General features: G+C 43.9%; 1 protein-coding gene across 1 annotated transcript in view; it reads right to left on the reverse strand.

Moving 5' to 3' along the window:
* Window positions 1–19,530, reverse strand: part of Bcl2 (BCL2 apoptosis regulator) — a 165,513-nt gene extending 145,983 nt beyond the window's left edge. Inside the window, exons 1-2 of the mRNA XM_047526569.1 lie at window positions 18,350–19,530; window positions 17,255–18,124 (exon numbers count right to left, since the gene is read on the reverse strand). Of these exons, the coding sequence (XP_047382525.1) occupies window positions 17,255–17,839 (585 nt within the window). The 5' untranslated portion in view covers window positions 17,840–18,124; window positions 18,350–19,530. The remainder of the gene's footprint in view (window positions 1–17,254; window positions 18,125–18,349) is intronic.
* Between the last annotated feature and the right edge of the window lie 434 nt (window positions 19,531–19,964).

A 19,964-nucleotide genomic window follows, 5' to 3' on the forward strand; every position in this document is an offset into this window, starting at 1 on the left:
AGATGCTGTGTCTATGTGAGATAAATGGTTTCCTAAACAGGCTACTCTGCATCCTGCCTCTCGTATGTTGACCCGAGTCATCACTTCTGGGACCTTGATAGAAGCAGCTTCCTGGAAACTCCAAAAGCAGAGAGGCAGCAGAGCGTCATCATTAACAGCACCAGGCGCTCCAAGACAACCTGGGTTCAAGCTCCAGCTTAACCTTCCAACCAGCTAGAGTCACCCCTCCAAGCCTCAGGGTCTTCATGTGCAAGACAAGAATAAAAACTGTACCAGTCTTCCCGGACCACTGGACACAAAAAATATGCTGACAGAGATTGAACATGGAGCACTCACCACGGGAACATCTGCCTTACCCTCGCCAGAAGAATAGTGAGGGTGTTCCTTCAACATTCGCTTGCACTGCCAGGAACATACACACAGCCAGTTGTCCACTCAGTCTGTTGTTGTTCGTTGAGTATCTGCTGCATGCTTGCCTGTGCTAAGCACTGAGTATTCAGTGATGATCAATCACACGCACATTCCTCAACTCCTGTGCACAGCCTTGCTGAGTGTGCCTTCGGCCTGTCCTGTCCTGGCTGCTCCTACTCCCCACACTGGATGCAGATGCTCAGCACCTTACTTGGACACTTGCCCCATCTGCCCAGCTGGTCTCCCTGATGCCCTCTCTACCCACCAACCTGCCACAGGCAGCAGAGTTTCCCTCTACCAAGAGCCTGGTCCTGCCACTCACCATCCTGCTAGAAATCCTGACCGGCTTTCCCAGGCAGCAGCACTCAAGTCTACACTCCTCAGGGTGGCACACGGGAGTCACCCTCACCCCCAGCTCTGCCTCCTTCCAATCTTTGGGTCACTCAGACCTTTTTGCCATACCTAAGCCTACCAAGCCCTTCGAGCGCTCTATTTCTATATGGTAACCTTTCCCATTCTCCAAAGCGCAAGTTCTCTTTCATTTTTATTTTTTTAAACAAGCTCTTACTTATTCTTTAAGACCCAGGTCAAGGGTACACACCATCTGTGTCACCCACCAACTTTGCCAGGAAAAAGTTCACTGTGCTGTAATGTATCTGCTTGGGTGTCTACCCTAGGAGACTTTCCTCCACATGGCTGGGAATCGTGATCAGACACCTAGTAGGCACAGAGAGTGTTGAATGAACAAATGACCACACTTGATCGCACAGAGGTTTCAAAATAAAATCACAAGGCAGATGCTCAGGCTCAGACACTGCCAAGTGGCTGCACAGGAGTTTCTGCAGCATCATGGAGCAGGGCAGGCCAGCTATTCTAATTATGTGCACATTTAATTTATGCATAGAGTAATTTAGATACAGCAAAAGAGCAAACACTCCCCTGGAAACAACATCCACAGAGACTCCAGTCAAGTTCCTACCAATCCTCTACTCAGAAAAGTGAGGCAGGAAAAGAAAAGGAACACAGCAGGTAAGCAAATGCCATTTGAGGTCTCAGCCTCTTTATTTATTTTTAAATTGCTATTGCTTTGCTTCTTACTACAGTGTGGAATGAATCCTTTCACATAAGTGAATTTTTCAGATGACTGAAGCCTAAACTTTTGAAAAATTTTAACCATTTGGGATGGAGCTATTTCTGCAACTGATTGCCCACTCTTCTGAACTCTCCAACTGTTTCTGCAGAAAATAGGCCTGTCCTGGTGGCTCAGCAGCATCCTGGGTGGTGAACTTCTGAGCCTGCCCTGTGCCACTGTGCAGCGGTCACCTGGAGGGCTGTTGAGACCGTCACTGCCGTCCACTCCACACACAGCAGCCACACATGGCTGTGGAGTTTAGCTCCTGGACTGCTGTGAATAGCACTTTTGTCTTCTTCCTTGCTGTCAGACTCTAAAATAATTTTTCTGGTAATTTTCAGGTCTCCATTACCTCCCCTGCCAACTCAGTTCTAATTTAATGTATTTGCTGTTTCTACCAGTGCAGGATAAAAATGATAATCTTGTGGAAAGATTATTTTAAATGCAAATTGAAGAGAATATTATTCATCCTTAAAAAGGGATGTGATCCTGACTCATGCTACAACATGGGCTGATTTTGTTCAAGAAAATAAGTGAGACCCAAAAGGAAGATCCCGTGTGCTTCTACCTATATGAGGTAGCCAGATGAGCCAAGTTCATACAGACAAGAAGTAGAATAGTTGTTACCCAGAGGTGCCAGGAGAAATGGGCAGCTGTTATTTAAAGGTACAGAGTTTCAGTTTGGGATGATGAAATTTTCTAGAGAAGGATGGTGGTGGTGATTGCATGACATTATGAATCTGCTAAATGTCACCAACCTGTACATTTAAAAATGGTTTAAATGGGGCTGTGGATGTAGTTCAATGATAGAGCATCAGCCTAGCATGCATAAGACCCTGGGCTCCATCCCAGCATTGCAAAAACAAATTTTTAAAGGTTGAAATGGTGTGTGTTATTTATATTTTAACACACACACACAAGCCCCATATTATATCTTTTTATTTATTTATTTATTTCAAGCAACGATAGCCAAGCTCTTTTGAACTGTGGGTATGAACTTCAGCATGTGAACTTTATAACATCCTTTGCTGAAATTACTTCCTAGTTCCTAGCTGTGTTTTGAATCATCACCCTTAAACAGAGATATCTGAGGGTGTTGATAAGTTTTGTTAATATGAAAGGTCTTTTACTTGCAATTACAGATAGGCACGCCAGACTTCTGGGTGGACATTAGGAATAATCCCAAAGAGAACCCAGGCATCAAAGGGTGGGCTTTCTTCTTTTCATACTGGAAGTCAGGGAGCAGGGCACAGAATCCAACCTACTCTTCCCTTGTCCCGAGAGCAATCTGTAACTAAGAGGCCACATAAAAGCTGCTAAAAGAATCAAGATGCTGATTTTCTGAATTCACTGAAATTTTAAGGATTTACAAAATTACATAAGGCAGGTTTTCCAGCATCACACCATTGGGTTATAGCTTATAAATTAAATATCCTAGGTTATATTGGAGCAACATTTTTAAAGCAGTCTGGTCATAAAAGAGAGAGGAAATAGTTGGTGGCTTGTTCAGTTCAACTAACAGAGAGCCCATGGAGCTTGGCGAGTCTTAAGTAGAACTGTCTCACTCAATGAAAGCTTACTATTGTCCCTCTGTCTGAACAATAATTTCCCTTCTTTTCTGCTTTCTTATGAAATACCACACAGTTCTACTCTCAAAATTCATAACGTGTGCCTGGGGAGAAGGTATAATTTTCCAAATCTATCTATGCTTTATTAAACAAACCTCTTAAAACATCATTTTTTTCCTTCTGACTTGGAATTTTGCATTCTGCACGTGAACCTCAAGTTAGTTAAATATTCAATCTATATGCATGTAATAACAAAAGGTACATTAGAGAATGAAAAAGCAGAGAAAAAAAGTTTAGTAAGAAAGCAGGAAGAGTTTCCTATCTTGTCAGAATGTAGTGTTTAAGTTTCATTCAAGGAGTTTCCTGGCTCCTGCTAGAACCCCCTTCGCCCTCCCAGTCAACACAACTGCATCCTGTTCAAATGTTATGATGGAAACGCTGTGTCTTTTTTAGGCCAAAATATCCAAATTAAAACACAGGGGATGGAAATAACCCTCCCTTGATACACCGCAGTGACTGAAGGTGGGTTTGTTTATGAGTAGAATAAAATTTTCAGCTCACTCTAAAAACAGATACATCATCATCTTGTAAACTTGAGTAACATGTCATTCCACCTCTGGACTCTGGAAAAAAACACTAAGGTCATGCCTAAAATAAGAACAGAGAGGGATGAGGATCACACCGGAGGTAAAACCACAGTCTTTTCCCACCTTTTTATTAAAGGCGTGAGGCAGGTCTCAATTTGACAGTGAGCTCATCGCTCTGGATCCTGGAGGCACTGTGGATTTGTTATTCCAACAGCTCAGACCCCTGGAAGAGCTTGGAAGCAGGTGTCTGGTCTGTATGAAGCAGTGATTACTACTTATTTTTCAAAGGCTATTTATACAGACTGTTGGAGTCAAAGCGGAGAGACTGAAGTTTCATTTGAAAGTTTCATTTTCCTTAACTATGAGAGAACTTTAAAAAGTCCATGCTGTGAGAAAGATTTCAACTCCAAGTTACCAAAATAAAGATGAATAATTAGCTTCCTAAAGAAACCAAAAAGTCACATGTACCAATATGTTATTTTTAATAGGATTCTGTTCTAAATGTTTAAAAATTTCTTTAAGTTCCAGAGGAACTTAATTACCACTTGGATGCCTAAGTAAAGGATCCTGATTTTGCCTCTTACTGGGAGAAGTCACTAGAGTTTACAGAACCTGGTTCCTCATCTGTAACTCCACTTCCTACCCTCAGGGGAGGTTACTGAGGTTAAATAATCTTCTATCCATAAGTGTTAAATCTGGGGTCTGGCACTTACGGGGTTCAATAAATGCTCATTTCCTTCCTGCCTTTCAGTGGCAGAGGCCAATGACCAATGCCGTGATAAATGGAATCGGGAAAGATGAGAAGGAGTTGCAAAGGAAAAAGTGCTTCAAACATTTTGCCGAAAATAGTAGCTGTCTCTTGATTCTGTATCTGCACAGTAACTCACAGCTGATGTAAGGGCAGTGTTCTACCAACATGTTAATTATAAAGTAGAACACTGTTTCCTGCTGTTAAAGAAGAAAAGCCATTAGCCCTATCCATGTACCTTGCCATACTGCTCCAAGACCAACAAAGAAGTTAACATGGCCCTGCCCCAGCACCCTTGTTAGGTTTATTTTGTAGCCCTTCTGTTATTTTGATAATTATTTACCTGTGTACTGCTTTGACTTCCCCACAACACTGGATTCAAGACAGGAGAGACAATTCTTGACCGTCACATTTTCTGATATATCTTCAAGCCCCTAGAACAATAGTGTCTGGCACATAGTAAGCTCTTTACCAATCCTGGTTGAATGAGTGATGGACTAATATCCCCCTTAACACCATGGAAACCCTGCTAATGGGAGCGCCTCCATTTTTAAAAATTCAATAAAAATCAAATTTTTACTGGTCACCTAAGGAAAGGAGCCCAATTTTAGAAGTAAATAAAGACACCACTGCTGGTTAGTGACAATCAAAAACAATCGTGCGTCCATGTAGTTCCACTTTCTCCCTATTGAAAGGGGCTGGTTTGTGGAACCATCTCTTGGAGTGTGCAGAACTCCCCCATCAAGCACATAGCTGTCTCTCTGGTAGGAGAAACACGTCCAAGGCCACTTTGCTTCAAAAGTTCCCACAGGGTCCTGAGCTAATGCATGGGCATCTACTAGCAAGCAGTTAAGATGTCCCTCTGCACCAAGCTCAGAAGCACTTTAAAAGCAGAATCAAAGGAGGGAAAACAACCAGAAACAAAAGACCATTTTAATTTTCCATAAAATTTTTGAGATGGAATGCAGTAAAGGATACTGTTTTTCAAAATTAAATATATTTGCTTAAGCTTTGATGGAATAATCCTGTGCACACCCTGACTAGCCTGTCAAAGTACTCACTAGACGCCCAAGGAAGGCCTTCTCCTCCTCTGCTTCCTGGCTCACATGGCTTTGCTACAAAGTTTCCTCTTCCCATGGGAATAAACAACTATAATGTGCCCGCAGAAGTTGAAGGCCTGCCTTACTTAGGGGGTGTTGTGAATCTCAAACCAGCCAACAGATATGGAATTCCTCTGGAAACCTTTAAAATTCTACATACCATTATTGTCATTTTTCTCACCTGGAGAAAAATTATACAAAAATGTCTTGTCCTAATTAAATTATTTCTTTAAATACACTTTTATCAACCAATTGTTAATAAACATTTATTACAATGTGAATTCTAACAATGTTTCCAACAGGTCATGTTAATTATAGAAAATATAAAACGAAGAAGGAAAAAAAAATACATAACCAGAACAACGACCACACTGTTTTCAAAATGGTCATAAAAAATATCACAGCTAGAAAAGAGAACGCACAGTGTTTGGGAGCCTTTGGCCAATCACGACCTCGCCTAAGAGCCTCTGCATCCCAGCCCTGCTCGCTGCGCAAAGCCGTCCCTTTCTGGCATTCCTACCGCCATCCTTCCAGGTGCGCGGTCTCCCGGCTGTACTCGAAGACACTCCTATCCGGTCACTAATTTCTTTCTTCCCATTCTCACTTGACTGTCTGAGTGGCGTCACAGGGACCTGTCTGGCGTAAACCCGTCGGGTGGCCTGTCACAAGCACCCTCTGACCGGTCACTCCCCACTCCAGTCAGGCTGCACCTTTCATTCCTGCAGCCCTCCAGGGGCCGAGGCCTCTGGGCAAGGTCTGTCTGCTCCGCCTGCCACTTCATTAGGTTAACTTCTGCCCTTCCTCGGGCTTCAGCCTCTTCCTGGGAATCCCTCCTTGGCTCTAACAAATGGCCCCACTGTTGTTGCCCTTCTCCGCTCAGCCCCACGCATGCGCGGCTGTACTTGCAGATTTAGGATCCCCACTCTCCTGGTCTGTCAGCCAGGCCTATCGGCTCCCACTTCCCACTTCTCCAGTCCCTGGCCTACATCACGGTGCATACAAAAGACTAACCGAGCTCTTGTTCTATATGCTTAAATCATATGGATGAGAACAAAATTATTATTGACTCAAAAATGCAGAGATACAAGTGAGTCCTTCACAACAACCTGGATGCTCCTTTGCAATATCCTGCCCCGCCAAACAGGTAGAGGTTTCAAGGACGAGGTCATGTCCACACTCATTATATTTCTCCCAAAGTCTCTGTATTATAAAACCACTAATTTACTCATTGGTCATGCCCTTGAAATTTTCCTTACAAGAGGTATTTTCAAATTCCAATGACATGTACTTTCATCAGTTAATTTTTAATTAAGCCAAATATTAAATATATTAACCAGACAAAGTGTATTTAGCTACTGATTTGCAGTGACAGCTTGTGTTATTCTCACACACAGGCCAAGCATGAAATAGAAAACTAATAACCCCTTAACTGTATTCTCAAAGTATCATTTATGGGAAAGAAAACTACATGCAAAGAAAACTTGTGCAATGGCTGTATTTTTTCCCCCTGCGCCGCAAGCTGTTACAAAGCAGGGGAGCTCATTTTCTCACGGATATGGACAAGCTCAAGAATCCCACTGTCACTGGATGTATTCATTAAGAAGGAATCTGGCAGCAGCACAGGGGACAGATAGTTTGGAGACCAGGCCAATTATCTGGGTGTCCTTTATAATTTGAAGTTTCTGAATTCACTCAAAGATAAGCCACTTGAAGAGGGGCTGGCAATGGGAACCTAAGGCGCAGATGGCCAAAGAAGAGAGGGAGGAAGGGGGGATGGGAGAGAGAAGAGAATTTGCTTGTGGTTTCATTCATGGGGACAAATCTGCAAGCTGACACATCCGTCTCTTTTAAAAGCCCCTGGAGAAGTATGGTCAGGCTTCATTACAAGTAAACAAATCATACGATCTTGCTCAAACAGATGACAAATGATGAACAACAATGCCTTGAGTTCGCCTCATGCCAAGGGATGAGGAGTCTCAAAATTCCACCAGTTCTTAAAACCACAGATAAGCTGCAAGACTTGCTTGAACCAGAACAGAGAACTTAGCCCAAGGCAGCCAGGCCAATATCTGTGACAGCCCTGGTGGTCTTCTTATTGATCAGGGTCTTTAGAAATAAAAGCTTGGGTTTTCTCACCTCTGGGAATGCTGAGCTATACTAACTTCGGCTTCAACTCGCTGCTTATTTTTATGGAAGAACTAGGGGATCATTTATCTTTGTGACTTCTATGCTGTTCTTTTTATATTGGAGCTACAACGCTGATCAGAGTTAAAATCCACCTTGCTCCCGCTGTGAGAACCCTGCACAAGCCTTGCTCTCTTTAATGACAAGGTGATGAATAATCTTGGACTTGAAGACCTTCACAGTCTGGGTTAGATATGAAACACAAGGAATGAGAACAAGTAGGCACATCTGTGCACACTGTGTGTATGCAGCCTTTGTATCAACAGAATGTGACACGCAGCAGGCTGGTGTCTAATGTTAGCACTAAGGACTGTTGAGTGTTTAATATGAAACAAAATCCAAAATATTTCTCTATATCTACGAATGATACGTTTTTTTCAACTCAATGAAAAAGAAGAAAAAAATTAATATTTTTCTTTTTTTTCTTTCTTTTTAGTCTCTATTGGATATTAACCAACCAGTAGGATGGGACATTTGGGACACACATACAATAACAACCACAACAAAAATGTAAGAATGTTACTGATTAGGATGAGTTAGATACCCAAAGTTTGTCTAACCTAGTCATTTTATTAATTAATTCCTTCAATAAATGGTCACTGTGTGCCCACTACCTACTATACTAGTTGCCATCTTGAATTTTGTAGAAGAAATATTTCATGAGTAAGTCCCAGCAAAGGAGTGTGCCTCGGTTTTCTAGGGCTTAGAGCCACAAATGGAGAGTAGCAACAGGATATCAGAACAACACTAATTTGAGTCAAGTTGAATTACTGTTTAGGTTGACAAACTGGTAGTGCAAAGCTGTTATGGTTTAGATGTGGTGTCCCCCAAAAGCTCACATGCGAGATAATGGTTCGAGAGCCTTAACCCAATCAGTGAATTAATCCTCTGACAGGGATTAACTGAATGGTAACTGAAGTGGTAGGGTGTGGCTGGAGGAGGTGGGAATTGGAGCGTGGCTTTGGGTTATGTATTTTTATCTGGCAAGTTGGAGACCTCTCTCTCTGATTCCTAATCACCATGATGTGAGCTGCTTCCCTCCTCCACACTCTGCCACCATGATGCTCATTCTCACCTCCAGCTCAGAGAAATGGAGCCGGCCTTCTATGGACTAGGACCTCTGAAACTGTGAGCCCTAAAATAAACTTTTCGTCCTGTACAATTGTTCTGCTTGGGTTCTTTAGTCACAGCAGTGAAAAAGCTGACTAAAACAGAAGCCACACTCTGGACAGCAAGGCTTCAGGTTAATCATCTTAACCCAATTTAAGGAGGGCTACAGAGGACTTGCGAGCAAAGGTGGTGTGTGAACAGCAGGAAGAAAAGGTGGTAAAATCAGCAGTACAGCAGGACCACTTTGGGAAATGAAAAGGTAAAAGGGAAAGCCATATGGTTTGTGGGGGAAGGCATATTATATTCCAGCCTCGATTTCCCTCCTGAGCTTAACTGCTCACTGAGCATTCCACTTGGATATCCTAATGAATGCTCAAGTTGGAAAAGTCCAAAATTAAATTCATCACCTTTACTCCATCAAGCTGTTCACTGTTTTCCTCTTTCTTTCTGCAAGATGGTGCCATTTTTTTGAACCAGCTGGTAGATACCTTGAGCCCTGATTCTTCCCTCCCTCATTCCTTCTAGAGGAATGCACCTTTCCCCACATCCACCTGTCTTTTCTATCCCCACCTGCAAATGTGGGCCAGACTCCTGCCTGGTCTTCCCCATCTGCCTCCATTATCATTGATCTTCAAACCCACACATCCTGCCTTGTCTCATAGCCCTCTGATCATCTGCTAAGTTCAATACAGATCTTTCAATTTAGGACCAAATGATAAATTCTCAAATTCAGGTTGTTCCTGATGCCCCGGTCAAGGCAGACTCCATAGTTCTCCAAACAGGTCTCACACATCCCTCCTTGCTTTGATCCCTCCGGTTCCCACTAACTGAAATGTCCTCTCCCTACATCTCCTACTTGTTCTCCAAAGTTTGCCTCAAAATTATCTCCTACTGGAACTCTAATGGGTTGCTGTATGGGATCTCTCTGGATACTTAAGATTATCAAAGACTCCAGCAATTTACATACCTGTCGTAGTCCCCTACTGGTTGGCCACCTCCTCAAAGGTTATCTCACACATTTTGCATTCAACTAAATCGCCTACCATAGAGCTTTGCACATAGTAGGCCCCCAATGAATGCTTTTCCCCCAGTTAAAAAAATTAGTGTGCATACTCCCCTAAATTACCAAGTCCTTCTAACCCTTACCCTGTCCATATCTGCTCTGGTTTTTGGGAACCCAGCGTAAGTTTCGTGACAATTCCTCGAATAAGACTTTCACAGGTCATTTCCTTATACCATCACTTTAGTAAGTGGCTCTGCCTCACTGTACTGGTAATTTTGTTATAAAATATTTTAAAACCTCTTCTCTGTGTGTCCAGCATTTAAAAAAAGAAAGAAAAAAGAAAGATACTGGCAGGAATCCATGGAGGAAATGGCTAGGAGATAGCCTGAAATTTAAAACTCAGAGGTGCCAAAGCTGCGGTCCTTCATGGACTTGCTTTCCCCATCCCACCCACAAAGAGATCAATCAGTATCCAAAGCTGATGATGTAGTTTTTAATTAATTTTACTCCTATACTAATTGTAATAAGGATATATTTCATATATTAGATAAGCATTGAATGAAGAGGGCTAAGTATTTTGTCTATATTCTCTTAGAAAATTCTAATGCAGCTGAGAGCAATAGTTGGCTGCAATTCAATTGCAGGGTTACTACCCAGATATAACATTCATCATGTTATAAAGCAGAAGAAATCTCAATTATCTGCTAAGAAGGTCTGCAAAAAGTGAGGAAAAGACCACCAGTAATGCTGATTTCTTGTTTGGGGCTCCAAGCATTAAAATTCGTAAACTCTCCATTAGTCTTTTGCAGTTTAAACTGTCTTTTCGACAGTTAAAAATAGAGAAATACAGTAATTGGAACTGTCACAAACAAAAATGTATTGGTCTCTATGGAAAAAATCTCCCTTGAAAAACTGAAGCTTTGCTTGACACAGTGGGTTCTTGGGCTGTTTTTGGGAGACATAATAAAGAGCAGAGTGGAGTCAGTCATAAGCTTCTGACTCATTACAATGAAGCCCCAGAGAGCTGATTATTAACCAAAAGGAGAATATGGTTCTATCCTTGAAATTCTGAAGGCAAAACAAGCAGCAGAATGGAAATGCAAATTTTCCCAATAGCTCCCCATGGAAACTCTGTGCTCCTAAGAGAAGGTGGCTTACCCAGTTAACCTCTTCAAGGGATCTGTTTCATCGCTCAAGAGAACCACTCACAGAGCCAAACCAAGCAGTCACACCAGCATGTTAGGGAGATTCCCTTTTTACCATTTTTTAGAGGGTGTCTGAGGAAGTAGTCCTTACTATAAGTTATTTTAATTTGGTCAAAATGTATCTACAACTCAAGTTATACCCCACAATAACCTTGCACTACAGGGACCAGAGCAAGTAAAACTTTTGCCAATAGATACTGTATTTTCTTTGCTTGAAGTTGAAATTTATGATCTCTGGAGGAAAAGGACAGTATCTGGAGATAGACTCTCCTTGCCCAGCTGCCTGTGGCCAGATCAGAGTGGAGCACACTGCAGCTTTGGTTAAATCCCCATTTCTGCTCCCTGCTGCTGGAATCTAGACCTATTGCTGTTCCCTCCAGGTGAGTCCTACTCTTCACAGGTGGGATGGTAACCAGCAGCTAAATCTGAGAGGTGGGCCTTCCACAGGCATGACCTGGCAGGAGGGGATGGCGCTCTGGGCGGGTACCTATAACAAAACCTGAATGACTCTGGAGAAATAGAAATGATGGTAGGTCCTCATTCTCACTGAAGGACAGGTAGGTTAACAGCAGAAATCCAGTGTTGGCACTACACTACAGAACTAGGCACAGATTAGAACAACCAACCACAGAAATACTTGTAATCAGGAAAATAGCTTGGCTGCAATTAAAAATTTTTACCATCTCCATTTAAAGAAAGAGGTCCTTACGTGCCCTAAAAGTCCAGTTCCCACTTCTTAGGAACATGGTGTTCCAGTGCATTATGATTTTCTGTAAATTTTAAGTAGTATATTAGAAGAGAAGCACATGATAACAGAAGAGTACTAGTACCTAAACCAAAACAAAACAGAAGTTTTTTCTTCTGTTCCAAAGGAAGAGGCTCTGTTCTGGTTCAAAGCCTACTTATATTTTTCTGCATATAAGTTATCTAAGAGTTCTTCAAATTACCCTGTTCTAATCATTCTAATCAGAACTTTGATTGTCTTTTACTTAAAAAGCACTAATGAAATTCTTGACAAACTGTAGACTGATGTTTATTGTCTTCTTAATATGCACAAAGAGTGCTTAGTGGGTTACTATTTTTAAAGGGAACTCCCCACCCCCAACCCCTGCCTTTCAGTTCTGTTAAGCTAATGTCTATGGTATACAGTATTTTTAAATTTATCTGCATTTTACCCTTTATTTAAATCAGGTCTAATGCACACATGAACAGTCATATGGTTAAAATAACTTTTTCAGACAATTATTGAAGTACATGCAAATAACATTAGTTATTTTCTTTTTCCCCTCTGTATGTTAGAGTCCAGGATCATGCTTGTGAGCTGCCTGGGAATTATGCATTTATCAAGACACCTACCATCCCAACCTATGAGTTCATCAGGGGAAGGGAAAGTTCTCCCTTCTGGTGCCACAATCAACCCAAGATCTAAGACTTGCCATCTTGTCTGTCCGATAACTGTCTCAATCCTTGAAGAATTCTCATCATCAATCCTGTTTATACATCAGATGCTCATGTTGCTTGAATCAAACCAAGAGTAACAAAAGAGAAAAATCATAAGAAAATGAACTCATTCTGTGGTCTGTAGTTGGGGGACAAGGTGACTAGATCGAGGGGTAATTGCCATATCTGAATAAGGCAATATTAGATTACTTTAAAAAGGTTCAACAAAACCTTTGAGCTTCAAATATGATATATCTCTGGAGGAAAAGAAAACTTTGTACTCATCTACTACAAAGATAGTTCTGTTTTCTAGCACAAATGCTCTCTGCTAGAATTGCTTTACTGCACTTCTGCTAGAAAATGACAGGTAAGGGGCTGGGGAGATAGCTCAGTCGGTAGAGTGCTTGCCTTGCAAGCACAAGTCCCCGGGTTCAATCCCCAGCACCAAAAAAAAAAAAAAAAAAAAAAAAAGAAAAATGACAGGCGACCTCACAAACAGGCAGGTTTGTTTCACAGGTAGGTTTATTATCCCTGCAAAAAATGGAACAGAAAGGAACAGAGAGAAGAAAAAAATGGTAAGAATCTAGCTTGCTGGTTTACTATTATTATTTTTTAATTTGTGACCATTACCTGGTATATGTACTGTACTAGTTCCATCAAGGATTGCTAAAACGACCAATCTGTCCTTACTAGAAAGTATTACCAAAAGTAGCAGGATACACCAAAGAATGTTTTCAATGGACATTAAATAGTAACAAGAGTCCAAAAACAGAAAACCAAACTGAGTGAACTAAAAAAATTTATGAAGGTCCAGAAATATAATCACTCAACAGCACATGACTGAATACTCTAGGAGCAATCATGTATTTTTTTTTCTACAAGATAAATTATTGAACAGGGTCATGTGATTCTTAGCAGGCAGAAAGATGCACTTTCCCAAGGAAAGTTCATCATTAAATGTATTATTTAAGACTGGATCATCGTAATGCTATTTTTAATCCTATCATCTTGCTGCCAAAATTGGCCATAAGCAGCTGATGCTCAGCCACTAGAAAAATGATGCTCTTAAACGTAATTTGTACACTGGCATGGAATGGCACTGCTTTCTAGTTAATCAAATGTTTTGCTGGATGTGGGCTGCATTCAGAAAAGAGAAAACTGCTTGCTGACTTAACTAATAAAAAGGAAGTTGACCTCCACTGGGTGTAGAGAAGCTCCTAGCTTCCAAAAACCATCAATACCGAAAGACCGCCCCCCACCAAAAAGTTAAACCACCATTTCATCAACAGAATGAAGCCGAGCTCCTACAGTTTGAAGCGCCTTGTTTGAAGCAACGCATCCTTCTCATCACGTTCATCTCACTCCCTCCTAACACATGAGGCTGAATGTCATCAGACTTCACAGTTTGGAGGGTGCTAACGATCGTTGGCCACCATGTTGCCCATATCTCAGCCCTTTGTTTACAAGAGGCCCTTTGTTCTCAAAGCAATCACAGGGTCACTAAACCCATTTACAGAATTCACACACTGTTATGAGGGAATAAAATAATAACTAACAGAGCCACTAAAAGAGCTAATTTCTTGCCTTTAATTGAAATAGGAAAGCTATGTCACTTTAATGGGACCAGTGATGCCAGTACCAATTGTATAACTACCCTTAAAAACAATCTTGAGAAGACAGGGCTTCTGGCAATGGACCTCCTGTTACTCCCTCACTTCAATCTATTTCTTCCTTAGGATGAGATCACTCTAGTGGGAAACTGAGACATACTGAGTATGCCAGGTAATACTCTAGACCTGGGAGACCACTGGACGGGGGCATTGCAGAATCCCTTCCAGGAGTGTTTCTTCTCAAAAGATGCCCCCAGGAACTCTTGTGCACACACACCACAAAGTCTGACTGACTCGATAGCACTGGGGTGAGACCTGAGATTCTGCATCCCTAAAAAGCTCCGGTAATGCCATGCTCTGGTCTGCGAGCCATTCTTTAGCAACACGATCTTGGACATTTTTTAGAACTATTGTTGTCTCACTGTTCCCTTTCCTGTCTTTCTCTGGATGCCACACAATGCCTTATTTAAACTTAGGAACATCATATCCCACTCTATCACCAACTACTTCTTCAGTCTTCACTTAATTTGTAGGCTTCTGGGATCTATCAGAGGCAAATCATTCCAAGGACTACTTCCTCCATGTTACGAAACATGGATTGCAAACACTTTTCCTCAACCTTAAAAAGTTCTGACTTTGCAGGAGAAAAGAAAAAGTGACTTCAAATCTAAAACCTCAAGTGTTCAGTAAAGTGTTCTGTAAATGAATTGAGCCCTGGAAATTGTGCAGATCATTGACGCATGTGATGAAAATATGTCAGCTCTCTTCTGAAACTTTTCCATTGTTATTAAAACTACATTGCACTATGCAAGGTATCATTAAAGATGCGACCCTAACAGTTGCAAATTTTAAGGAAAACCTATATATCAAATGCTTAATATAAATAAAAAATTAAATTAATACTGCACACTTGAAATAAGTAAATCATCTATAAGTTGAAATACTACCAGTTTTATACAAAAGTGTTCACAATTGCATTTTCTGATACTTTTCTTTTCACCAAATTCCTTTTTCCCCTATACAGTCAACCAACCATGTGTTGTCCTGAAAACTATTATGCATTTTACCGTCAGCCATTTGTGGTTCTATGTGATTTATTTTTACTATAAGAAGTTTTGTCAAAAAAAAAGTTTTATCATGTTCTACAGTATGTCATTGTGGTTTGGCATCATAAAATGTAGCCTGTACATTTATCAACCTCAGATACCTGTTGACCACAGAGATAGGCTCTCCAATGAAAACCTGATTGTAAAAGGAGAAAAAAGTAATCCTTCATTTAAAAACAAACTTTAGTTGCATGAGAGGTTAACATAGTAGAACTCAAGAACAAAGGTCAAGGTTATATCTATATTTCTATCATAAAGGTGGCCCTATTTCCCACCTTTATATTAATTTACTTGATCAATGACAGTTACTGCCTCGGATTTCTTTCAACTAGAAAGAAAATTTTCAAATATAACTTTTTCATAATATAAAATAGTAAAAACCATTAAACCAGTTTTTCTTTGGCTTTAAAATGATCCATCTGGAGTCTGTAGGTCCCTACCTATTTGGATACAGAGGTTAAATCACCTACTTTTAACTTAACACTTAACAAAAATGTTTTCATCCTATAGCAAATTCTGTAAGAATGTGGGATCTCAACACACAAAGGAGTCACAAAGAGCATTTAGATTTTAGAGATTTTAAGTTAGGATATTCTGGTTAAGTTTACTTTTAAACATTGAAGGGTGGCATCAATGTTTTGTCAACTTTGGTCAAATAAGATCAGATGTTCCCATCAATCATCTACTATTGTTGGCCTTTTCTCTTTTGGGCCCCTGAATATTAGTACATTTTGTAAGTTGTAGTAAAAACATGTAATGTGCTTCTTGACATTGAAGCCACTTACAGTCAATTCTAGACACTTTGCTCCTGTTAGGGCCTATAAAATAATATTAGTCATTCTCCCCAGAGAATATAAAAGGAAGCACTGAATTGCACCCTTTTTCAAAGATAACTCCTCAAATTAAAACAAAAAGTCTAAAAAGAACCCTTCAGACAAGAATTATTACTTTTTCATAAATCTTTTTAAATACAAGGTGAAGATCTTAATTACAAACCTCAAGTCTTAGGATCCTGGAATAGAACTGTATGGTAAAATGATGGAAGCTCTATCTACCAGAAAAAAAAAAAAATTGCCTCACAGACGTTCTTCAGAGCTACACATATTAAGAATGTCATTTCAACTGAAGTCAGGGCCTGAGAGAATCCACTGCTAAGAATTTCTTCTTACATAGATACCTAGATGCAAGTTTTTGGCTCCCCCCTCACCAGCAGAATGGACCAACCACAGAATTATGTGGATTCTAGGTGGTGAAAAGTGAGATGCTAAAATGCCAATAAATTTTTAAATCATACACGAGCTACAGAACAAAAAGGGTAGGGCTGATGCTAACTCCGTCACTGATGAGATGTCAAGCAGCCATAGCCTAGTGATCTTCAGAGCACAGGCACCATCCTGCCCACCGGGGATATGGTACTGCAGATTGAGGTCCACTAATTTCATCCAATGCCTACTTCCGTACAAACACTGCTAAGTTTTCCAGGAAAAGGAGTTACAGTGGTTTTCTCCTCTGGGAGAATTTTACCAAGTGAGTTGGAAAAGACATACCCTTGATCCTCTGGTGGAGTCTGTACCTCTAACTGGATGGTACTCAGTTTTTAGTAGGAAGAAATATCCACCAGGGGAGCTTGTTTAAGATGCATACTGTGGAGACCCAACCCTTGGGGTCTGGTATTATAAGCAGTTCCTGAAATCTCCGATCTCAACAAGCTACTGTGATGCTGGGAACCCCTGAGCCCCCAGTTTGAGAAACACAGAAGGGATACCATTTATCACAAAATATCACTGGATCGGAAATGCAGGATCTGTGCGCCTCAATGGCTGGCAAGCAAGTCAAGCACTTTCGGCAGAAAGGAGTTATCACGGTCTGGTTGGCAAGGCGCACTTTCTCCAGAGGAAGAGGGAAGGGAACAGGAGAGCTATAAGCCCGATTTTATTCCACTGGTTCAACAGCCTCCCCCTGACGCAGGTATCCACCCACACTTCAACCAAGGCATCTCAGACCTGAGACCTCCAGCCCAGACTCATTCAACCCGACGACGTGCACCTACCCAGCCTCCGTTATCCTGGATCCAGGTGTGCAGGTGCCGGTTCAGGTACTCAGTCATCCACAGGGCGATGTTGTCCACCAGGGGCGACATCTCCCGGTTGACGCTCTCCACACACATGACCCCACCGAACTCAAAGAAGGCCACAATCCTCCCCCAGTTCACCCCGTCCCTGAAGAGCTCCTCCACCACCGTGGCAAAGCGTCCCCTCGCGGTGAAGGGCGTCAGGTGCAGCTGACTGGACATCTCGGCGAAGTCGCGGCGATAGCGACGAGAGAAGTCATCGCCGGCCTGGCGGAGGGTCAGGTGGACCACAGGTGGCACCGGGCTGAGCACAGGCCCCGCGGCGGCAGCGGGGGCAGCCGGGGGTGGCGGTGGTGAGGTCCTGGCTGCTGGGTCCTGGGGCGCAGCGGGCGGGGGGTTGCGCCCGGGCTGGGAAGAGAAGATGCCCGGCACGGGGGTGGCCCCTGGGGGCGCAGCGCCCGCGTCTCCAGCATCCCACTCGTAGCCCCTCTGTGACAGCTTATAGTGGATGTACTTCATCACTATCTCCCGGTTATCATACCCTGTTCTCCCAGCGTGAGCCATCCTTTCCCCGAGGAAAAGCAGCCGGGGACCAACAGCACCTTTCGCCCCCGCTCCCACCCCACGGCCCCGAAAGAAAAAAGAATAGTTATAATCCAGCTATTTTATTGGATGTGCTTTGCATTCTTGGATGAGGGGGTGTCTTCAGTCACGCGGAACACTTGATTCTGGTGTTTCCCCCTTGGCATGAGATGCAGGAAATTTTTATTCAAATTCCTTTCGGATCTTTATTTCATGAGGCACATTATTATTAAGTATTGTTAATATCAGTCTACTTCCTCCGTGATGCTGAAAGGTTAGAAGGAAGAGAAAAAACTAGTTAAGTCAAAATCAGGTGCATTTTCCCTAACACACTGGGTGAAAGCAGGGCACACAGACTACAAGTTACACGGCTAAAAAGAATGTATTAAACTGCCTGGAAATTAAATTTACTCGAATGCACTCAAAGTCGAAAACCTCAAATGTGTCCATTGAAAGTTACCATTAAACCAATATCCTGTGCAAAGAACTTACTTGTATTTTTAAAGGACAGCATGATCCTCTGTCAAGTTTCCTTTTTTGTAAAACCAAAACAAATGCATAAGGCAACGATCCCATCAATCTTCAGAACTCTCCGTTTATAGCTGCTTTAAAACTTCCAAATGAACCAGGAGTTGGGGGAGGGGGTGTAAAAATTGGGAGGATTTCCAGATTGATTCCCAGACTTCGGCTTCACAGAAATGTCAATCCGTAGGAATCCCGACCGGAGATCTCAAGAGCACAAGAAAAAAAGGCAGCGGTGGCGGCAGATGAATTACAATTTTCAGTCCTGCAGTTGCAGAAGTCCTGTGATTTTCTCCCTCTCCGCAATTTACACACGCACATTCACGCGCGGGCGCAGACATGGATCTCTATCCGCGGGACCGCTTCACGCCTCCACGGGAGAGACACGGGAGGGAGACGCTGGAAGAGCCGGGGACGGGGGCAGGAATCCTCTTCTGATCAAACTCGGTACAGCAAATGCATTTTCCGAAAAGCTGCTTGATAAATGAAGGCAGGACGCGCCCGGCCCGCCGGTGCCGAGCGCGAGAAGCCCGCGCGCTGTGTGTGGTGCGGTGGGGAGAAGGAGGTGGTGGGGGAGGGTTTTATTTTTTCCCTCTTTTCCTAAAAAGGATGACTGCTACGAAGTTCTCCCCCCTGGACCCCCTCTTCCGCTGCACCCCACCAGCGCACCCCGCCTCCGGGCTGCGCACCCTTTCTCCTCCTCCTGCTCCTGCGCGGCGGCGCAGGCGGCGGCCGCCTCCTCGAGCTCCCGCCGCGCAGCCCGCTCCGAGCGGTGACGGCTGCCGGCGGGGAGGGCCCGGCTCCCCGGCACCTTCGCTGGCGGCGGCGGCGACGGCTCGGTGGGGACACCGGAGCGGCGGGCGGGCGCGCGGCGGGCGGGCGCGCGGGCGGGCGGGGAGGGGGCGGGGAGGAAGGGGGCGGGCGCGGGGCGGGGGGGTCTGGCCTCTTACTTCATTCTCCGCACAAACCGCCTGGTTTCCTGTAGTACGTCACTGTTCATTCAAAAAAAGAAGAAAGAAAGAGCCCTCCTCTGAGCCGCCCGACCGCCCCCTCCGCCCGGCTCCCTTCCCTGGTTAAAGGCGCCGCGGCCGGCCCGGAGGCGGCGCGCCCGGCCGGGGACACATGGCGCGCGGGGCCACGGCTGGGGAGGGCGCGCTCGGCCGGCCGCCCGCCGGGGCCGCTCCGCCCGCAGGGCCCGGCCGGTGGGTGGCGCGGGCGGCGCAGGCCTCCCGCGCGGCCGCGGCGCGGTGGGTGTGCGACCGGCCTCCTCGGGCCTGCGGCGGGCCTGGCGCGCGCTCGGGGGTCGGGGGCGCTGGGCCGCGGCGCAGCGCAGAGCAGCGGCTGCCGGGCGGGTGCACCCCGAAAACAAGGGCCGGGCAGCACCGGGAATGGCTTGGTGGCTTTCCAACCGTGTGTGTGCGTGCATGTGGATGTACACGTGTGTGTGCTCTCACATTGCGTGTGGCACCAGAGCTCGGTCGCCTGGGAGAGCATCGAGGCCGGTGCTGACCCCCGAGCAGCGGGACCTCGGCGCTGCCCCGCGGTGCAGGGAGACGACTGTGCGCGCTGGTTAAGGAATGCCGGG

This window comes from Sciurus carolinensis, chromosome 15 (assembly GCF_902686445.1).
Source record: "Sciurus carolinensis chromosome 15, mSciCar1.2, whole genome shotgun sequence".
Classification (NCBI taxonomy): domain Eukaryota; kingdom Metazoa; phylum Chordata; class Mammalia; order Rodentia; family Sciuridae; genus Sciurus; species Sciurus carolinensis.